Source organism: Globicephala melas, chromosome Y (assembly GCF_963455315.2).
Source record: "Globicephala melas chromosome Y, mGloMel1.2, whole genome shotgun sequence".
In the NCBI taxonomy this organism is placed as follows: domain Eukaryota; kingdom Metazoa; phylum Chordata; class Mammalia; order Artiodactyla; family Delphinidae; genus Globicephala; species Globicephala melas.
Genome location: NC_083336.1, coordinates 275,575 through 297,586, shown reverse-complemented (window position 1 = coordinate 297,586; position 22,012 = coordinate 275,575). Strand labels below are relative to the sequence as shown.

Here is a 22,012-nt window from a genome sequence, read left to right as displayed (position 1 = left end):
AAGTCCTTTTAATTGGGTGGTTAATTTTAGAAGTCACAATAACTTAACATCACTTTTTCTTGTAGTTTAAAAGTTGCACAGTAACTTTCCATTTTTGCCCTGAAACACATTGCCATTGAATTCTTCAAACCTGAAGAGTTGCTAACAGAAATATTTTTCCCTTTCATACTCTAGCTTATTCTTAAACTTTAGAACAACTGTGTGCCTATTTTATTTGGTTACAGCAGATTTTCAGAACTACTTACAGTTTTAAAGATCAGATCTAATTTTTAGATCCCCCCAACTAATTTATCTGTGGCCACTTAAGCAGTTTTGTGAGATGGAACTATAACATGTCTTTGAAAATACATAATATATGATAAGTAGTAAATATTTTTCTGGGCCCACCATACCCTCTCATCTCCAAGTTATTACCTGAACTGCTTTGATTTTAAACACCATTTAGATTGTGTCATCTAAAGCCATACCTACAGCTCTGACACAGTTTCTGCTAGGGCAGTTTCTTCTTATACAACTTGCCACTCTTAATCCATGCATTTTAAAGAAGAAACCTTGGTAGCACTTTTTCAGAAGGTAGTATGGATTAAATGCAGCATTTAGCATGTTAGCTGTCACTAAGTGCTATATATATTAGCATATTATTGCTTACAGTATTTCTTCAGTTTGCTTACAGCAGATTTTATTCATTAACATAAAACTAAAGGTCAGAAAAGTAACATCAGTTAGCAGTGGGAGTGTGGAGCCAGGTAGTTATTAGGTTTTTTTGTTTGTTTGTTTGTTTTGCGGTATGTGGGCCTCTTACCTCTGTGGCCTCTCATCAGCCACGGCTCACGGGCCCAGCCGCTCTGCGGCATGTGGGATCCCCCCGGACCGGGGCATGAACCTGCGTCCCCTGCATCGGCAGGTGGACTCCCAACCACTGCACCACCAGGGAAGCCCAGTTATTTGTTTTTATATCACTGATTTTTATAGTTTGCAACAGATGAGTGATTACATATTTTTAGGCTTGGTTATAAGTATTTTGAAAAAGTAGTGATGAATGATCTTGATTATGTTATCATTTATCTGTTTGTAAATACATTTAGATGATCATAAAGTTTTAAATTGTATTATTAAAATTCTTCTGTTTTATTTGTCTTATAGAAGAACATTCACTTAATATTTACCATTTATTGTAGGTTGATACAGTAAAGAGGTTGCTAATTAAAAAATTGCCTCCTGTTCTTGCTATTCAATTGAAACGATTTGACTATGACTGGGAAAGAGAATGTGCAATTAAATTCAATGATTATTTTGAATTTCCACGAGAGCTGGACATGGAACCTTACACAGTATCAGGTGTTGAAAAGCTGGAGGGAGATGATGTAAACCCAGAGATGCAGTTGTTACAACAGAATGAGCAATCTGAATGTGAGACAGCAGGTAGCACAAAATACAGACTTGTGGGGGTGCTTGTACACAGTGGTCAAGCAAGTGGTGGACATTATTATTCCTACATCATTCAGAGGAATGGTAAAGATGGTGAGAGAAATCGCTGGTATAAATTTGATGATGGAGATGTAACAGAGTGTAAAATGGATGATGATGAAGAAATGAAAAATCAGTGTTTTGGTGGAGAGTACATGGGAGAAGTATTTGATCATATGATGAAGCGCATGTCATACAGGAGGCAAAAAAGGTGGTGGAATGCTTATATACTCCTTTATGAACGAATGGACACAATAGACCAAGATGATGAAATGATAAGATATATATCAGAACTAACTATCACAAAACCCTATCAGATGTCACCAGCCATTGAGAGAAGTGTGTGGAAACAAAATGTGCAGTTCATGCACAACCGAATGCAGTACAGTTTAGAATATTTTCAATTTGTGAAAAAACTGCTTACGTGTAATGGAGTTTACTTAAGCCCTGCTCCAGGTAAGATTCTGGAATTTAACTTAGAAGTTTATCAAGTATCAATATGTATTTAGTACTTTACTTCAGCATTCTTTTACCTTCTTCTTTTTCATAAAATTATTTAGACTCATTTTGTTTTAAATGTGTCAGCATATTCATTGCCAGTTATTTTAAAGTCATGTATTTAATATACCCATACCTTTGAATAGTCAGTATCTAGAAACATAGAAGAGCTGTTAACTTATGGGAGTTTTCACTAAGCATTAGTTTGAAACATGGATTGGTTAAGTGCTAAGGTAAGTGCTGAAGTTTACTTTTTGACTAAAAGTTTTTTTTAAACATGGAGCATTTATTTACACACATTTAAACAAAAGTGTGTTTGACTGTTCATGTGCTTTTTATTTAAGGACAAGATCACTTGTTGCCTGAAGCAGAAGAAATCACTATGATTAGTATTCAGCTTGCAGCTAGATTCCTCTTTACCACTGGATTTCACACCAAGAAAATAGTTCGTGGCCCTGCCAGTGATTGGTATATGGCTTTGAATTTTATTTACTTTGTACTTAGAGTCGGTATGGTTCATTATTATGTTGCTTTATTTACCCCTAACTGTGGGAATCTTACTTCAAATTTTAAATATAGGATAAAAATCTTGGTAGTAATGTTGAGAGAAATGGTATTTAAAATGCTTAATTTTAATGTGCCTTTTATTATTCAATGTTTGGCTCCTGTTTCTGTTATTTATATTCTATATCTTTACTACATGGAATCTGCTTACATTTAAAAAGGTAGAGGATTTTTAAATGATTATAGTCTTAAGTTTATAATTGTAAAAGTATGGAAGACATTTTAATACCTTAACCTAACAACTGTTCTTAGCATCTCTCAGATTAGAAGATGTTAAGGAGTTATCACTGGATCAGAAAGAGTTTACTAATAGATTTGTATCCACCTAAATATACAGGTCTCATTTAATTCATTTTGTGACTATGGGACTAGATCAGGTCACAGGGCTGAAGTTTGTATTGAAACCAACTATAATCGGGAATTCCCCCTTGGCCCAGTGGTTAGGACTCCCGCTTTTATTGCCAAGGGCCCGGATTCAAGCCCTGGTCAGGGAACTAAGACCCCACAAGCCATGCAGCTCAGCCAAAAAAAAACCAACAGCAACAACTAAGAACATTAATTGTAGAGCTCTTTCCTCTTTATTTGGTTCACAGAAACCTGTTGGTTCACTGTAGTAGTTAAAATGTAAGCACCTAAAATGAAAATATATGAAAAATCATATATTTTTCTGTTTTAGGTATGATGTATTGTGCATTCTACTCCGTCACAGCAAGAACGTACGTTTTTGGTTTGCTCATAATGTCCTTTTCAATGTTTCAAATCGTTTCTCTGAATACCTTCTTGAGTGCCCTAGTGCAGAAGTGAGGGGTGCATTTGCAAAACTTATAGTATTTATTGCACATTTTTCTTTGCAAGATGGGCCTTGTCCTTCATCTTTCACATCTCCAGGACCTTCTAGTCAGGTAATCAAAAGCTTTTCTTTAATTATGAAAACTTAAATGTAAATTCTATTTTCTACCAGGTGAAATCAGTAAACATATGCATTTGTTTGACATATATGAAATGGTTGCACACATCTAGTTAAAATTGCTTCACAGTAATGTTTGATTATTGGGCACTTTAAAATATAAGGAAAATTATTTCTATTCAGTTACTTGCAGCTGTGTACTGAGTCTTCAGATTCTGTATGTTCAGTTAAGGTTTAATTTTATAATGGCTAAATTTAAATCTTTTGTTGAGTAGCATTTTTAGCATAAAACTCCAAGTGGTTTTTATTTTATTATTATTATCTGACACTCAAAAACAGTATAAAACATCTGCAATGAAATCTACCCAAGCTATATATTTCATTTCCCAAAAAGCAAATGTATTTAATAATTTCCTACCTGATACTTCTGCCTAATAACCTCTGTGTAAACATACCCTTTTAATGCAAATAGAAGTATACTTTTCTATATCTTGTTGCTGATAAAATAATAAATTATGGTTCACAGGCATGTGATAACTTAAGCTTGAGCGATCACTTACTAAGAGCAGTATTAAATCTCCTGAGAAGGGAAGTTTCGGAACATGGCCGTCATTTACAGCAGTATTTCAATCTGTTTGTAATGTATGCCAATTTAGGTAAGACTTTTCATATTCTTTTTAATGTGTTGCTTTGTATTTACATAATAAATGATGAAAGCATTTATTGCAGTGTTGAGAACTAACCTCTTCTAAAGTAGAAGCAGTTATTCCATACTTACCTTTGAAATCCATTGCAGATTATCTGTATAAATTTTTTTTTCTTTTTTTTTTTTTTCTTTTATCTTTGGCTGCATTGGGTCTTCGTTGCTGCACGCAGGCTTTCTCTAGTTGCGGTGAGCAGGGGCTACTCTTCGTTGTGGTGCACGGGATTTTCATTGTGGTGGATTCTCTTGTTGTGGAGCATGCGCTCTGGGTGCACGAGCTTCAGTAGTTGTGGCACGTGGGCTCAGTAGTTGTGGCACGTGGGCCCAGTAGTTGTGGCTTGCAGTATTTTTCTTTCTCTGTCTGACTTCACTTAGTATGATAATCTCTGGGTCCATCCATGTTGCTGCAAATGGCATTATTTCATTCTTTTTATGGCTGAGTATTATTCCATTGTATACACATAGCATATCTTCTTTATCCATTCCTCTGCTGATGGACATCTATGTTGTTTCCGTACCTTGGCTGTTGTAAATAGAGCTGTTATGAACACTGGGCCGCATGTATCTTTTTGCATTATGGTTTTCTCCAGATACATGCCCAAGGGTGGGATTGCTGGATCATATGGTATTTCTGTTTTTAGTTTTCTAAGGAACCTCCAAACTTTTCCATAGTGGTTGCAGCAATCTACATTCCCAACAATGTAGGAGGGTTCCCTTTTCTCCACATTCTTGCAAACATTTGTTATTTGCTATCTTTCTGTCAATAGCCATACTGACAGGTGTGAGGTGGTATCTCATTGTGGTTTTAATTTGCATTTCCCTGATGATTAGCGATGTTGAGCATCTTTTCCTGTGGCCTTTTGGCATCCTGAATGTCCCCTTTGGAAAAATGTCTATTCAATTCTGTCCATTTTTGAATCGACTTGTTTTTTAGATGTTGAGTTGTGTTAACTATTTGTATATGTTGGATATTAACCCCTTATTGGTCACATTATTTGGAAATATTTTCTCCCATTCAGGAGGTTGTCTTCGTTTTGTGGATGATTTCCTTTGCTATGCAAAAGCTTTTGAATTTAATTAGGTCCCGTTAGTTTATTTTTGTTTTTATTGCCTTTGTTTTAGGAGACTGATCCAAAAGAATATTGGTATGATTTATGTCAGAATGTTCTGCCTTCGTTTCCTCTAGCAGTTTTTTAATATCCTGTCTTGCATTTATTCCTTTAATCTATTTTCAGTTTATTTTTGTATAATGGTTTTAAAGAATGTCCTAATTTCGTTCTTCTCTATGTAGCTGTTCAGTTTTCCCAGCACCACTTTTTTAAGAGACTGTTAAAAACAGAGTAAATTTGTTGGAGAACGTGTTGCAGGGAATTTGTAAACAGAGTGAACGGTAGATGCAAAGACTTGGCATTACATGACTTGGCTCACTGGACAATATGAACGTTTTTCTGTGTGACGTGATCTGGTGCAAGATTTGAGATAGGTGATGGACCTGCTCTTTTTGCAGGTCTTGTGCGGGCACTGAGAGCCATTATAACATTTTTAGCAAGGTTTACCTTAGAAAGATTACACTTGCCAAAAAAAAAAAAAAAAAGATTACAATTGCTATAGTGTAGAATGGATTACAGTTGTACAAGACTAGAGATTGTAGTATTATCTATAGACAGATATAATTATTGCCTTATGTTATGGAGTGGGCAATAAGGAGGATAACACTTGAAAGAATTAGGAGTTTTTATGAGAGAATCAGCAGACCTTGGTGATTGGATATTTGAATGAATGGAGCAGGGAAAAGACGTATGTCCACGGTGTGACTTGAGGAACTAAGAGAACTGTGTTGCCATTTACTGAGAGGAAACCTAGGAATAGGAACCTATCTAGGCAGATTAAATATTAAAAGTATGTTGTACACCTTAGAAAAGAACTCCAATAAACAGTGAGATACATACATCCAAAATTTGGAGTCATCTATATGAATGATTATAAATTCTATAATGACTATATATTTAGTCACAGGAAAGTAAGCAGTATTAAGAGATAGTGTAGAATGAGAACTTCGGGGGAAAACATCTTCTAAAAGCTAGAAAAAAAGAATCCACAGTTAAGAGTAAGAAATAGAAAAGGGAGGAAATAAGAAGGGACGGACAGAAGGAGAGAGGAAATAGAAAATGGAAGAGACAGAATCCCAAGTAAAAGATTCAAGAACAAGGAAATAGTTAAATTTGAGAACTGTTTTTTAGCTTCAAACCAAGTTTGGGAGAGAAACTAAAATGAGAATGAGGAATGGAAAAATTAGAAAACAAAGCAACAGGAAATTTAGGCTTTTTTTCCCAAAAAATTTTTCTCTAGAGAGGGGAAAAAGAGAAGATGGTAGATTACAGAAAAAAAGATGGTAGATTATCTTGTTTCTTGTTTAGCATAGTTTCTGTCTTTGTCATCTTCCCTTATTTTGTTGAGAGACAATATCTAGGCTCCACTGGTCTCTCTAGGCCCTACGAAGTGTGCTTTTCTCTAGGGCTTAGTATAATTGGAAAGCCAGAGTCTTGATCACTACTTCACAGTTAGAATAATTAAATTTACTTTAACTAGGAACTTCCCTGGTTGTGCAGTGGTTAAGAATCCACCTGCCAATGCAGGGTTCGAGCCCTGGTCTAGGAAGATCCCACATGCTGCAGAGCAGCTAAGCCTGTGAGCCACAACTACTGAGCCCGCATGCCACGACTACTGAAGCCCGCACGCCTAGAGCCTGTGCTCTACAACAAGAGAAGCCACCTCAGTGAGAAGCCTGCGCACCACAACCAAGAGTAGCCGCCACTCTCCACAACTAGAGAAAGCCTGCGTGCAGTAACAAAGACCCAATGCAGCTAAAAATAAATACAATTGTTTTTAATTTACTTTAAATCAATGTATTTTTTGTTTTATCTGTATTTGTGCAGTCTAATCAAAGGAGATGAGCTTTAATAATAAAAATTGTAAGCAGCTATACATAGTTTTTTATTAAAGCAGAACCTTCCATTCTTACTATTTTTGCTTGTTTTTCCTAAACATTATTCTTGTCCCTTTTTTACAGGTGTGGCAGAAAAGACACAGCTTCTGAAATTGAGTGTACCTGCTACCTTTATGCTTGTGTCTTTAGATGAAGGTCCAGGTCCTCCAATCAAATATCAGTATGCTGAATTAGGCAAGTTATACTCAGTAGTGTCTCAGCTGATCCGCTGTTGCAATGTCTCATCAAGAATGCAGTCTTCAATCAGTGGTAAAGTAGAATGTTCCATTATTTATAGTACTTTAAAAGGAATGCTAGGCTTTTGTACTAAATTAAAATCCTGACATTTATAAAAATGAAGTAAAAGACTATATGCTTTATTATGTTTTTAAACCGTTAGCTTTTTTACATGTTTACAAGAGACCTTTTTCAAAATTTACCACTTACTATGATAAATCCCTTATTTATGAAATGGTGTAAGAATTTTAACTTTATTTTTTTTTTGTCTTCAATGTCAGCATTTATATTTTTACATCTTATCTTAGTATATCTGATCATTTTAATGAATGTTTTATTGTGCTTAGGACATTTAATTTATAATTTTGTTTTTAATAAAAAATTTAGTATTGCAGTTTTGCAAAGAAGTGTATTGTCTTTTCATTGATGACAAATCTATTCTAGGTAATCCCCCTCTTCCCAGTCCTTTTGGTGACCCTAATTTATCACAGCCTATAATGCCAATTCAGCAAAATGTGGCAGACATTTTATTTGTGAGAACAAGTTATGTGAAGAAAATTATTGAAGACTGCAGTAACTCAGAGGAAACCATCAAATTGCTTCGGTTTTGCTGCTGGGAGAATCCTCAGTTCTCGTCTACTGTCCTCAGTGAACTTCTCTGGCAGGTTAAAGGAAAATAAACATTCATGTGCCTGTAATTTAACTATTCCTTTAAATAAGAAATTCAGTTATGTTTTACCTGTCTTTAGGTTGCGTATTCATACACCTATGAACTACGGCCATATTTGGATCTACTTCTGCAGATTTTACTAATAGAGGATTCTTGGCAGACTCACAGGTGGATACACTTTTTGCTACCACAATAATTACATTTTTCTAGGTTCTAGAAATAACTGACATTTCTAGTAGCCGAATATATTTTTACTTCTTGAATTTCTATTAAATGCTTAATCTTAAAAATATAACATAAAAAAAATGAATGTTTTCCCTATCAGTTTTATTTTTTCTTAAAACTGCAGTTTCATGCTTATTACTATTCTTTTTCCTTATACTTAACGTTTTTCACTTTTTTTTAACTTAAGACTAATGTAGGCTTTTGATAAGTTTTTAAGTTTCATTAATAGTAATTTAGGACTACATATGCTTGTTTTTTAATTCATTACACTAAATAACATTTAGATATTTAACAATAATCCTTAGCCTGTTAGAAGTTTTATTAGTATATGAGGAGTCAACAGTAACTTTTTTGACCTAAGGTTATCCTACCTACCAGCAGACCTTCAGAGTTCTTCCCAAAATTCTGCTGTGTTCTTTGCAGTAAAACTCAGCCTAAGAATACTGATATAGAATTAGTGGCTCAAATTTACCACTTGACCCTCACTTTTCTCCCCACAGGGACTTATATGTATACATATTGCCACCTATTAGTCATTCTAATAAGCAAAAGAAAAATGTGAAAATGACCGTCAGAATTTTGGGCACTCTGTAACATCTTTGGTCATGGTAGTCCAGTTTTCCTAGTAACTTTGTTAATGTGCTGTGAACGATTGACAATTTGAGTATGTAGTGTGTATGATATTAAATTGTGAATTAGTGGGACTTATAACAACATGTCAGTATTTCAAGATATTGGGGACTTCCTGGTGGCGCAGTCATTAAGAATCCACCTGCCAGTGCAGGGGACACAAGTTCCATCCCTGGTGTGGGGAGATCCCACATGCTGCAAAGGAACTAAGCCCGTGCACCACAACTACTGAGCCTGTGCTCTAGAGCCCGCGTGCCACAACTACTAAAGCCCACTCACCTAGATCCATTCTCCACAACAAAAGAAGCCACTGTAGTGAGAAGCCCATGCACCGCAATAAAGAGAAGCCCCCGCTCACTGCAACTAGAAAAGCCTGCACGCAGCAATGAAGACCCAACACACACAAAAATAAATAAATAAATAAATAAATAAATTATTATAATATGAAGCTATTGGTACTTGATATTCTATTAAGGAAAATTTGCCTCCAAATTTTAAGCTGGAAGGTCACTGGAATAACTGTTAAAAGAATCACAACTACATGATATTTTAGATTTTTGGTACATAATGTTAAGAATTGTGTACAAATTGAAATGTCTGTGTATTGATCCTCAAAACAACCAGTAAAATCTTAATTTTTAAATAAATAATAGAAATGAAAAAATTTAAATGACTTTAAGTTTTTAATAAATTTGTAGAACACAGTGTTTAATGATAAATCACTTTAATCAGGTATTTAAGGGGGACTGGAAATACATTAGACTTCTTAAATTAATATTTTCAAATTCTCAACTAATTTAGCATCTTAAATTTCCAGAAAATCAAAATCAATGTTTTCAAAATAGTGTTAACCAGAAACAAATTACCATGAAACAAAAATGTTACAACCTATATTCATTTATTATTTAGTACCTATTTCAGTATCTTGACAGAATTAGATACTTTTAGAGTCTGTTTTAATAGGATCTAATTTTTACTCATTAATTATTTTTCTAAAGAACTTAAGCATATGTTATTTACTGTGTGACTTTTTTTTTAATTCATTAATTTATTTTTGGCTGTGTTGGGTCTTTGTTGCTGTGTGTGGGCTTTCTGTATTTGCAGAGAGCAGGGGCTACTCTTTGTTGTGGTGCGCAGGGTTCTCATTGCGGTGGCTTCTCTCATTGCGGAGCACAGGCTCTAGGGCACGCGGGCTTCAGTAGTTTGGGCATGCAGGCTCAGTAGTTGTGGTGCACAGGCTTAGTTGCTCTGCAGCATGTGGGATCTTCCTGGACCAGGGCTCAAACCCATGTCCCCTGTATTGGTAGGCAGATTCTTAACCACTGTGCCACCGGGGAAGTCCCCGTGTGACTTCTTACAGATGCTTTAAACTCATCAGTCTTATCCTAGCCTTCTAGTTTCACTCAAGGAAGTGATAATAGTAAAGGTATAAATATTGCGTTAATGTGCACAATAGTGAGCTTTTGTGAACAAATTAGTATGGGATTGTTATTAGCTTAAATGTGAAGTGTTTTGTAAAATGACCATTTGGTTTATTTAATAAACAGTACTTAAGAGATATTTACAAAGTGTGTACTTTGTGCCAAGCACTGTCATCGGCAACAGAACAAAGTGGGCAAAAACAATATCGATTATAATGGCTTAAAAAAGTAGTTGATATTAATGGTGATGTGGCAGAAATACTGAGTATCACTTTGTTATCAATTAAAACTGAAGAATAAAAATAGAATATATACTACAAGTGTTTCCAGCTAAACAGTGCCTATGCATGTTATTTTTTTGTCTGGAATGATGAGACTTCGAAAAATTACTCAGATGTCTGTGAAGGTCCAGTGGTTAAGACTCCATGCTTCCAATGCTAGGGGGTGTGGATTCAATCCCTGATCAGGGAACTATGATCCCACATGCCAAGTGTGACAGCCAAAAAAAAGAAAAATTACTGAAATATTTTCCGAACAAGATTTATATGAATGTATGTACTGCAAAAGAAACATGTAAAGAAAAGAAAAAGCCGTGCTTTTGGTTTGGAATATAATGATATTCTGTTAAGTAAAACAAATGGTATGCAAGAGAATTTTTTCTAGATACTTCATGTTCAGTTACTGATACTATAGAAGGCACATTTTTACCCATAAATTTAATTGGCTACTAAGGAGAACAGGACTCCATTGGCTATATAAAATGTTATGTTGAGGTTTGGCTAGAGGTGAAATGAAATCATTGATCATTACCAATTCAGCCAGTTCTTGGCAGTGAAAATGGCTTTACCCACCATGTTTATTAGAATTCAAGTTAATTTTGTACTGCCAGATTATATCACTTTCATAGAAACTAGACTTTATACTCTGAAGTGCAGCCTTGAAGTAATGCTCTAACTACCAGTAAATGTGTTCTCAGCCGAGGCATTCATGAAGACATAGTTTATAGTTAATTTTAATGAGAACAATTTAGTATTAGTATCCTTAATTGTTCATTTAAATTACAGTATAGGGAAATCATTTCAAATTGATAATAATTTCATAGGACTTCAGACTCTTGAGTCATACTTAGCTCCCCAGCTTGCTAGCTATGTGACATTAGTTGTTTGAATTCTGTACTCGTTTTCTCATCCATGAAGTGGGTTTACTAATGGTACCTTCTTAGTAATTTAACTATAGAGTTAAATAGATCAGATAATTACATCAAAAATGTGTATTGAGGGCTTCCTTGGTGGCGCAGTGGTTGATGGTCCACCTGCCGATGCAAGGGACACGGGTTCGTGCCCCAGTCCAGGGGATCCCGCGTGCCGCGGATTGGCTGGGCCCGTGAGCCATGGCTGCTGAGCCTGCGCGTCTGGAGCCTGTGCTCCGCAACGGGAGAGGCCCATGTACCGCATAAAAATAAGTAAATAAAAATTGTGTATTGAATGGCAGTCAGTAGGCTCCAGAATGTTAGCTAAGAGATACCGCAAATTTATGTATCTGGTTCTTTTCTAGAATTCATAATGCACTTAAAGGAATCCCAGATGATCGAGATGGGTTGTTCGATACTATCCAGCGCTCTAAGAATCACTATCAAAAAAGAGCATACCAGTGTATAAAATGTATGGTAGCTCTCTTTAGCAGTTGTCCAGTTGCTTACCAAATATTACAGGTGAGAATTTTTTCTTATAATTTTGAAACAATCTGAATCATAATAAGGGGTGCTTTGTAAGAAAAGAATCATGAAAGTTTGGCGTCAGCATTTTAAGCTAACATAAAAATTATTCCAAATTCTTTCATAAACAATTTTATTTTCTTTTCAAGGGTAATGGAGATCTTAAAAGAAAGTGGACCTGGGCAGTGGAATGGCTTGGAGATGAACTTGAAAGAAGACCATACACTGGCAATCCTCAATACACTTACAATAATTGGTCTCCTCCAGTGCAAAGCAATGAAACATCAAATGGTTATTTCTTAGAGAGATCACATAGTGCTAGGATGACACTGGCAAAAGCTTGTGAACTCTGTCCAGAAGAGGTAAAAAAAAAACCACTAATGGGCAGCAGATAAAAATGGAAGAAAGAGAAGTAATTTTTTATAGGCCAGTGGTAAAAAATTTTGTCATGCAGTTTTATTGGCTTTAACGTTTAGTGTTGGTTGTTCTCAAGTAATCAAAGAAGCATGCTGACTCCTTTGTTAGAGTTAATCTGGAGAAATTTCGGTGAAATTGTCTGAAACTCATATATCTAGGTAAATCAAACTTTTTCTCTAATTGTGAATTATCTGCAGTAAATGAAAACATGTTAAACAGGTCAGCTTTACGGATTTGAAAAAAATTTATTCCTAAAGAATAAAAATAAATTTAAAGTTGCTTTATAATCACATTCTTAATCTCTTTTAAATATTTTACTATTAGGAGCCCGATGACCAAGATGCCCCAGATGAGCATGAATCATCTCCACCAGAAGATGCGCCATTATATCCTCATTCATCTGGATCTCACTATCAACAGGTAAACAGGAGTTTGCTTCTTTTCATTATCCCCCAAATTTTTGTGCTTTACTTAAAAATTATTTACTTATTTTTCTTACATATTCTGTAACTTACTACCTGTGACTGTAAAGTAGTAAAGGGACTATCTAGAATAACTTTGACAAGAAGAAGAGTGGTTGGAGTGGGGTCATGTAATAGCATGTTTTGACTAACCTGGTAGTATTTTCTTTCTCTACTAGGCAGCCCTCTTGAACTAAAAGCTGTAGTATTTAATAAAAATGTGTGATTTATTAACATAAAATTAATAACTATTGAAATAATATTAAGAATAGAAGTGTCTTGGTTACTTCTATGCAATGTTAAGTTGCAATAAGAATGTCTTTTAAAATTAACAGTTTGATTGACTTCAGTAGATGGAAAGAAAGAATGATAACTGATGAAAAAGTTTTATCTGAAGAAACTTTCATTCAAAAACAAGTTTCTGGAAAGATTGTCCTCAATTAAACCATAAACGAGACTAATTCACATCTTAAGGCAGTGGTTCCAAAATTTAATGTCCCTCAGATCACCTGAAGGCACTTGTTAAAATCAGAGATTGCTGAGTCCCACCCCAAGGAAAAAGGACTCATGTCTACTTTTAGACAGACTTTACACCATGATTTTTTATTTTAATTTGAAAAGTCTGACATGCTGATCTGTTTCACCTTCTCAGAATAATCATGTGCATGGACAGCCGTATACAGGGCCAGCAGCACATCACTTGAACAACCATCAGAAAACTAGCCAACGACCACAAGAAAATTATGAAGGCAATGAAGAAGTATCCTCATCTCAAATGAAGGATCAGTGAAATTCCCATAATTAACTGGTTCCTTTAAGACCAGGCACTTAGGCCTTACAGTCCAAACTTCTATATTTGGCTAGTATTTACAACTAGAGAAATTGTTCAGCATGGAGTGGAGAGTTGATTCATTGTCTCATCTGCAGAAATTTGCTGTCAGTATGTGAGCCACCTGCAGGAGAAAGTGTATAATGTTTTGTAATAAATGGCTGATAGCAATATGTAAATGGCAGAGGTGTATATAATATATTAATGTTTGACTGTTAATTCTTAGGCAAGAAAATTTTTTTGATGAATGTCAGAGTTCTACAAAAAAATAATTTTTTCTGTTTGCTGCATTTGGCAACCAGTATGTTCAGCTTTGTGGCAATTGGATCAAATCCTTTACCAGAATAAAGAAGAAAAAAAGGTAACATTGAAAGAGGCCATTCATGTCAATCACACCAGTAGCTTTGTGTTAACTCTTGTTACTGGAGCCATGTAAGGCTTTGAATTACATGGAAGATATCTGAAAATTGATGATGTAATAACACTGTTTCTGCATATTTTTCATTACCTTTTTATTCTGGTAATACATTAATCACTTTAGAGCTGTAGTAATGCTATAACATTTAGCTTGGCTTCACACTAAGTTTGTGTAGCCAGTGAGGACACATTTACCTCAATGACAGCAGTTTCCTCAAAGTGACAGCTGTATTGCCCAGAGCTTTTATTTCTTATACCAAGAATAAATAAAACAAGGGGAGATGTGACAAACAAGCAGTTTTTGGTTACATATATTTTCTTCATATTTAATGTTTGACAGTTCAGTCTCTTTGGTGGTATACAGAATGTGAAAATATTGATAATAAGAATTTTAAGATTTTAAAATAAATATGTAAAATTTTGCCATACCAGAATGTGGGGAGCGTAAGAGAAGACTGTATTTGGCGCATTTGTTTTGTTTTTTGGTATAGTTTATTAGGTGAACCTTCTAAAATTTTGCTTCAACTGCAGCCTGATGAAGTGGACATCATCAGGGTTCCACAGTAGTTTGAAATACCATTGTACCAAGATGTCTGGATGATTTTCTTGTCAATCACTATTTTACTTGAGAGCAAGATTATCCCAGTTTCTTTTCCATTCCAAAATTCTTATTGTTGTGAGTTTAATTAAATAATAAATTTCAAGTTAGTTAATATAATTCTGAAGTACTATTTTAGAATAAAAATTTGTTTCAGCATTCCAGGAAACTTGTGAGTAAATACTATATTTAAAAAAGAATTGGTGGGCTTCCCTGGTGGCACAGTGGTTGAGAGACCGCCTGCCGATGCAGGGGACTCGGGTTCGTGCCTCCGGTCCGGGAGGATCCCACATGCCGTGGAGCGGCTGGGCCCGTGAGCCATGGCCACTGAGCCTGTGCATGCCGAGCCTGTGCTCCACAGCGGGACAGGCCACAATGGTGAGAGGCCCGCATACCGCAAAAAAAAAAGAATTGGTAACTTTTGAATGTGCATAATATTTTGGAACCTATCTAAAAACCAAATATCCCTGCAAGCAAATACAGCCCATCCGATACTACTTAAATATTTTGCTGTTTTGTTTTATAGAAATTATTTTGCTGAATTCACACAAATAGAATTTGATTTAAGAAGACTTTTGTCCTGTGTTGTGTTTTTGTTTGTTGTTCCTCTTTTGTTTTCTTTTTACAGACTACAATAAAATTAATTTTTTGTATAGCATGCCTTGACGTGCACTGAATTTAGCATTTCAGACACGTTGAGTTTTTATTTTTAAAATGGTTTGCTTTTTGCCCTTTACCATACAGGAATTACAGAAAAGAAAAACAAGTATTGTTAATTTTTAAATTTCCTAAAGTAAGTAGTCTTGTGCTTTGGGCATATTTCTGTGGTCAGTCTTTGTTATTTACAGTAGTTATGTTAGAAGGAGTTGCCATGAGCACTGAGTTAACAAATACTGATGTACGGGAAGTACTGGGTTAGGACCCTGCAAGCCTCTGGTTGTACTTTTGAACCCATCAATACATAATCTTCTTCTATGTGTGTTTCTGTTCAAAGATACTTTATTTAATATATATTTTTGATATTGAACTCAAGGGCAGCAGAACTATAAGATTCACATCTGAATGATGCTTATTGAAAACATAAGTTCTCACAGTGACACGGACCTCTTGTGTTTAAGAACACTACACAGCACTTAAAACACTTGGGGTCTATTTTAAATAGCAAAATCATAACCAAAAATCAGAAAAAAAGAATAGAATGTGCCACTCAATACCCCGAAAATGACGCCTTTTTTATAGTATGGCAGGGGAAATATAAAGGCAAATCGTGACCCGCCTTTATCTGGGAACATTAATATCAGATGCATAAACATTTTTGCTGCTCTGTGATGACTGAATAGCCACAGGACTATTGATTTTTTAAAAAATTTATTTATTTTATTTATTTATTTTTGGCTGCTATGGGTCTTCGCTGTAGCAGAAAGTGCGTAGGCTTTCTCTAGTTGTGGCGAGCGGGGGCTACTCTTCGTTGGGGTGCACGGGCTTCTCATTGCTGTGGCTTCTCTTGTTTTGGAGCATGGGCTCTAGGCGCGCAGGCTTCAGTAGTTGTCGTTGTCAGGCTCTAGAGTGCAGGCTCAGTAGTTGTGGTGCATGGACTTAGCTGCTCTGCAGCATGTGGGATCTTCCGGACCAGGGCTCAAACCTGTGTCCCCTGCAGTGGCAGGTGGATTCCCAACCACTGTGCTACCAGGGAAGCCCAGGAGTATTGATTTTGAGGTTATAAATAAATTTTATTGAGTAGGCAAATTATGAATTTGAAATATAGAATCTACAAATAAGGAAAGTTGAGTGTATTTGTAAGAATTAACAAAACAAGTTTGATGGTACTTTAATTGAATTGATAGGAAATTTTTTTTACGAGAGGGCTCTAGCTGGAATTGTACAAAGAAGAAATAATGTGATTAAAAGAGAAGGTACTTATTTCCACTACTCCATATAGGTACTATAATATATATATAATCAATGTATTCTAGGTTTTCTGTAACCTTAGGAAATTTAAGATAGCCAGAGAGATCCTACTTTTAACTTTTTAATTATAATACATCTGCCTTTTATCAGGTAAGTTTGTCGGTTACTTGCTCCAACTGCCAAGGGCTGGGGTAGCCAGTGCTGCTTCAGGGAATTTTGAAGGGAAGATCCTCAGGACACATGGTCCCGGCAGCTGCTAGGGACTTGCCCCAATATCGCCTGACCAGGACCAGCTAGCCACAGGCAGCGAGGCTCCTGGCTGGCTAAGCCAAATTTGTTACAGGCCAATAAATCAGGAGACAAGGTGTTGAGCCAAAGAATGCAACTTTATTTGGAAAGCCGGCAGACCAAGAACATGGAGAACTAGGGTCCCTGAAACACCATATTGGGATCTGGATGCCAGTTTCTTCTATAGCACAGAGAGGGAGAGGAGGTGAGGAAGTAAAGTAAAAAAGCCATTTGTTGGGCTTCCCTGGTGGCGCAGTGGTTGAGAGTCTGCCTGCCGATGCAGGGGACGTGGATTCGTGCCCCAGTCCGGGAAGATCCCACATGCTGCGGAGCGGCTGGGCCCGTGAGCCATGGCCGCTGGGCCTGCCTGTCGGAGCCTGTGTGGAGCCTGTGCTCCGCAACAGGAGAGGCCCCAATAGTGAGACGCCCGCAAAATAAGAGGGGATGTGTTAATTTCTTCTTTTCTGCAGCCATTCACAGGTGAGCAGGGTCAGAGTGTCTCTCTGTGAGCTGAACAAAGGCACTTTAATATTCAGGCAGAGGGATAGAGATCCCTAAGGCAGGATGCTTACAGCTATAGACAATGATTATAACAAAAGCAAACGAAAAGTAAAAGAAACAGATCCAACATGGAGTCAGAATTGACTCTTCCCTGTTACAGTAGCTGCTGTGTTTTTGTACATCAGGACATCAGTAATGAATTAAATACATATGGAACATTACAGTTAGGATCACCGTGAGAGTTTCTCAAAAGACAGTCCTAGGGAAATCAAAATTAGGATTGGAATTATACATAACTTCTGGAATTCCTAACATGTTCATGATATAGAATAAAACATGCCTCCATGTGGAAGTTTATTATAAACAAATTCTTTCAGACTTGCTCATTTGATGCTTAAAATTGGGGCATGATCTCTAATCATCCTCAAATTAACCTGTTCATTATGAGACCATTTTAGTCATTGACATTGTAGAAGCATATTTTTTATATAAATTTATTTTTATTTATTTATTTTTACTGTGTTGGATCTTCGTTGCTGCGCACAGGCTTTCTCTAGTTATGGCAAGAGGGGCTACTCTTCGTTGTGGTGCGCGGGCTTCTCATTGCGGTGGCTTCTCTTGTTGCAGAGCACGGGCTCTAGGCACACAGGCTTCAGTTGTTGCAGTACGCAGGCTCAGTAGTTGTGGCTTGTGGGCTCTGGTGCAGCCTCAGTAGTTGTGGCGCACGGGATTAATTGCTCCGCGGTATGTGGGATCTTCCCAGACCAGGGCTCGAACCCATGTCCTCGGCGTCGGCAGGCGGATTCTTAGCCACTGTGCCAATAGGGAAGTCCTAGAATGGTATTTAAGAGACAAGAGGAAAATTCAATCCATTACTAGTTACTATGGGTAACTAGTGTTTGGTGTCCCTGTGATCTTCTTTCTGAGAAGCTTGTAGAATGGGCCTCATGATTGTCAGCGTACAAGGAAGAGAAAAGTATTTGTCCACTGGATTCCATTGTGAATTGGGCAAGTATCAGCCCTGGGTTATTAACTCCCTGGCATTTTCTTTTCGCATCAAACTGTGTCAGAATGCCAGAGAGGATTCTTCTAGCCCCCATTTAAAAGACCCATAGCCAGATTTAAAGATGTATAGTGCTCCCCTAATGATATGGTATTATCAGGTAGTATCTTTGGGAGGTGATTAGGTGATGAGAGTAGAGCCCTCTTGAATGGGAGAAGAAATGTAAGAAGAAATGTGAAAGAATCAGGTCCCTCTCCACTATGTGGGCACAGGATGGCAAGAAGGCATCCATCTGTAAATCAAGAATATGGCCTTCACCAATGCAGACCATGCTGGCACTGTGATCTCAGAGTTCCAGCCTCAAAAACTGTGAGAAATAAATGTCTATTGTTAAGTAATGCATTCTGTGTCATAGTAGGTTGAACTAAGACAGCTGTTATCTGGCAGAGGGATCACCAGAATATATATTCTGCTAGTTTAGCTTCAGTGTGATGATCCATAGACAGTGTGCTATTTTAAAACATTTTTCCTGCTATGCAAGTTAGTGTAAGGTCCCAAAAGCCTTTCTCTGTAGCCCTTTAGCTATAGCACATGTGACTCCTTTCCACTGGAACTTCAAGATAAAGTGTGCTTGGTCTCAGTCATTTTATGTTGAGTGAAGAAAACATTCATTAGGTTGCTCTCAGGGAGAAGTAAACCTGTAATCACTGCACTGTTTTCTGAGAGTGAAAACTGAGAGCTAAACAAATTATGTATTTTGTGTGTATATGTACATGCAGGACTCAAGTGCTTAGGTTTGCAGAGGTGGGGAGGACCCTTGCCACAGACAGCATTATCTAAACACAGAGGTCAACATGCAATTCTTAAGCAAATGACTCTCAAGAGGAACCTGAAAGAGAATGAAAGAAGCAGAAAGGGGAAACTAGAAAAAGCCAGCTGGGACATGGGTTCAGAAGGCTAGCCTCAGCTTGATCCAGGAGGAGCTTTGAAGTGTAAATTATACCTCACAAACTGTCTTGCCTTGCTTCAAGGGATAAGAACTTGAATACTCCTACATACCTAATCATTGCTTAGAGGATATAGGGGATCAGGGTTATATAGTTCCCAGAAACTTTCAGCTTAGTGAGTGTAATCACCAAGTGCAATCCTCTGTAGAAATTTACAGATGTGACTGATTAGCAGAGCCTTCAGCTTCTGTGTACAAGCACTGCAAACCAGTAAAAGCTATCCCAGGAGATCTAAGGGAGGCTTCACAAAGTATCCTTTCAGTCTCCCACCAGAGGTAAAGTATGAGTTAAATTTTCAATATACCACATAGAATTTGGGGGGTAAAATTAGGGACAGAATATCCAGGTCTCTGCAGAGTGTTTGTTTTGGCTGCGCTGGGTCTCAGTTGTGCCATGTGGGCTCTTCATTGAGGCATGCATGCAGGATCTAGTTCCCTGACCAGGGATCGAACCCTGGCCCCCTGCATTGGGAGCACGGAGTCCTAACCACAGGACCACCAGGAAATTTCCTGCAGAGTTCTTTAATGCCACGCTGAGAAATGCACATTTCACTGTTAGAGAAAGGGGTAAGTTGAGATGGATTCAGAGGAAGGTGCAAGAAAATAGTGAGAGGCTAGAAACATGTCATCAGATAAGGATCTTCGGGACTCAACTGCCAAGGATTGGGCTGTGTGTTAGGAGTATCTTAGGCGTGGGGATAAAAGTAAGTTTCTCATGGAATTGAGGCCCTCCCACAGGAGACCCTCTTCTCAGCTCGCTCTTATTCTCCCAGCTTTCTGGTCTTCCCTCTCCCATGCCCTTCTTTTTACTCTCTTCCTCATATTCCAGTGTCACATTTTCTTTCCTCAATTTATCAGTAATCCAGTGTTTAAATTCTATCTATTGTGGACATGCAGTTCTGGGTACATCATTTATCCATCTCTTTTTCTCCAAAATAACCAACTCTCCTTTACCCCACAAGCGATACCCTGGAAACTTTTTTCTACTTTCTGTCTATGAATTTGACTACTCTACTCACCTCATATAAGTGGAATCCTACATTATTTGTCTTTTTGTGAAGGCCTTATTTCACTTACATAATGTCTTTAAGGTTCATCCATGCTGTAGCAAATTATAGGATTTCCTTTTCAGAGATGAAAAATATTCCATTGTATGAATATATCCCATTATGTGAACATATTACCCATTTATTTGTTGATGAATGGTTGAGTTGCCTTCCACCTTTTGGCTACTGTGAATAGTGCTGCTATGAACATGGGTGTGTAAATTACCTGAATTTCTGTTCAAGTCTCTGAAAAATCTCTTGAATATATACCCAGAACTGAAATTGCTAGATGGTATGGTAGTTGTTTAAATTTTTTGCAGGACTCTATTCTCTTTTCTTTCTTTCTATTTTTAAATTTATTTCTTTATTTTTGGCTGCGTTGGGTCTTCGTTGCTGTGTGTGGGCTTTTTGCAGTTGTGTCAACCGGGCTCTACTCTTTGTTGTGGTGCGCGGGCTTCTCATTGCTGTGGCTTATCTTGTTGCGGAGCACGGGCACTAGGTACGCGGGCTTTTGTACTTGTGGCATGCAGACTTCTGTACTCGTGGCACATAGAATCTGTGAGCCACAACTACTGAGCCCATGAGCCACAGCTACTGAGCCCGTGCACCTAGAGCCCATGCTCCACAGCAAGAGAAGCCACTGCAATTAGAAGCCCGCGCACCACAACCAAGAGCAGCCCCTGCTTGCCGCAACTAGAGAAAGCCCGCACGCAGCAACAAAGACCCAACACAGCCATAAATAAATAAATAAATTTATTTTTTAAAAAAAACAAAAATACAGAAGGGCTGTGGGAGCACAGGGAAGGGAAAGTGTGTGTGAATGTTGAAGACTTCGTAGGAATTTGAGGGGCAAGAACATAGCATCTTTTGTGGAGGGGAACAAAGTATACAGGTAGGAAAATGCTGAGTGTTCCAAGAAAAACTGAACAGTCCAGAACAGGTGATGTGAAACAGCAACGATGGTAGTAGATGTACCAGTTGGCGACAAGGTGGACAAGAGGGATGGCAAATGATCAGAGTATAGAAAAAAATTTAATCAGAGAGCTCCTTTGGAGCCAGATCTTGAATTATCTTGAATGTTGTGGGAGATATCAAAGGTTTTCTAGTAGTAATGTGGTACAAATGAGACAGAAGGGAAGGGGGCAGGGCACAATGCTTAAAGACTGATACAGCCTTTGAGGATACTACATAACTGGTTAGAACAGATTAGGCCCAAGATGGTGGAGGATTCGACTTCCAGGGGACCTTGAGCCTCATCATACACTCATTGTAATATATCAACATTTAAATGACACACCCACAGGCATCAGGATAGTTCTGAGGCCAACCATAAAAGGCCAAAAAGTAGGAGGTGGCCCAATTCCTGGAAATCCCTACCCCTTCCCCAAAATAGTTGGGATAATCCTCCGACTCCTTAGGCTATGAAATTACCCAGCCCATAAAAACTAACCATTGCATAATATGGGGCCTCTCTCACCTTTTGAGATATTTTGCATTCTGCTTATGAAATGTGTTA

At 37.4% G+C, this 22,012-nt stretch overlaps 1 protein-coding gene across 2 annotated transcripts in view; it reads left to right on the top strand.

Moving 5' to 3' along the window:
* The window catches only part of LOC115849627 (ubiquitin carboxyl-terminal hydrolase 9X-like), a 145,920-nt gene extending 130,319 nt beyond the window's left edge, over positions 1–15,601 (top strand). The window contains exons 35-45 of one of the 2 annotated variants that reach the window (XM_060293114.2): positions 1,179–1,923; positions 2,310–2,433; positions 3,206–3,431; positions 3,963–4,092; positions 7,210–7,320; positions 7,807–8,027; positions 8,112–8,200; positions 11,863–12,019; positions 12,172–12,384; positions 12,764–12,859; positions 13,553–15,601. In XM_060293114.2, the coding sequence (XP_060149097.1) occupies positions 1,179–1,923; positions 2,310–2,433; positions 3,206–3,431; positions 3,963–4,092; positions 7,210–7,320; positions 7,807–8,027; positions 8,112–8,200; positions 11,863–12,019; positions 12,172–12,384; positions 12,764–12,859; positions 13,553–13,690 (2,250 nt within the window). In that variant the 3' untranslated portion in view covers positions 13,691–15,601. Of the gene's footprint in view, positions 1–1,178; positions 1,924–2,309; positions 2,434–3,205; positions 3,432–3,962; positions 4,093–7,209; positions 7,396–7,806; positions 8,028–8,111; positions 8,201–11,862; positions 12,020–12,171; positions 12,385–12,763; positions 12,860–13,552 lie in introns of both variants that reach the window. The other variant, XM_030851098.3, reaches the window with a different exon arrangement.
* Positions 15,602–22,012: the final 6,411 nt, after the last annotated feature.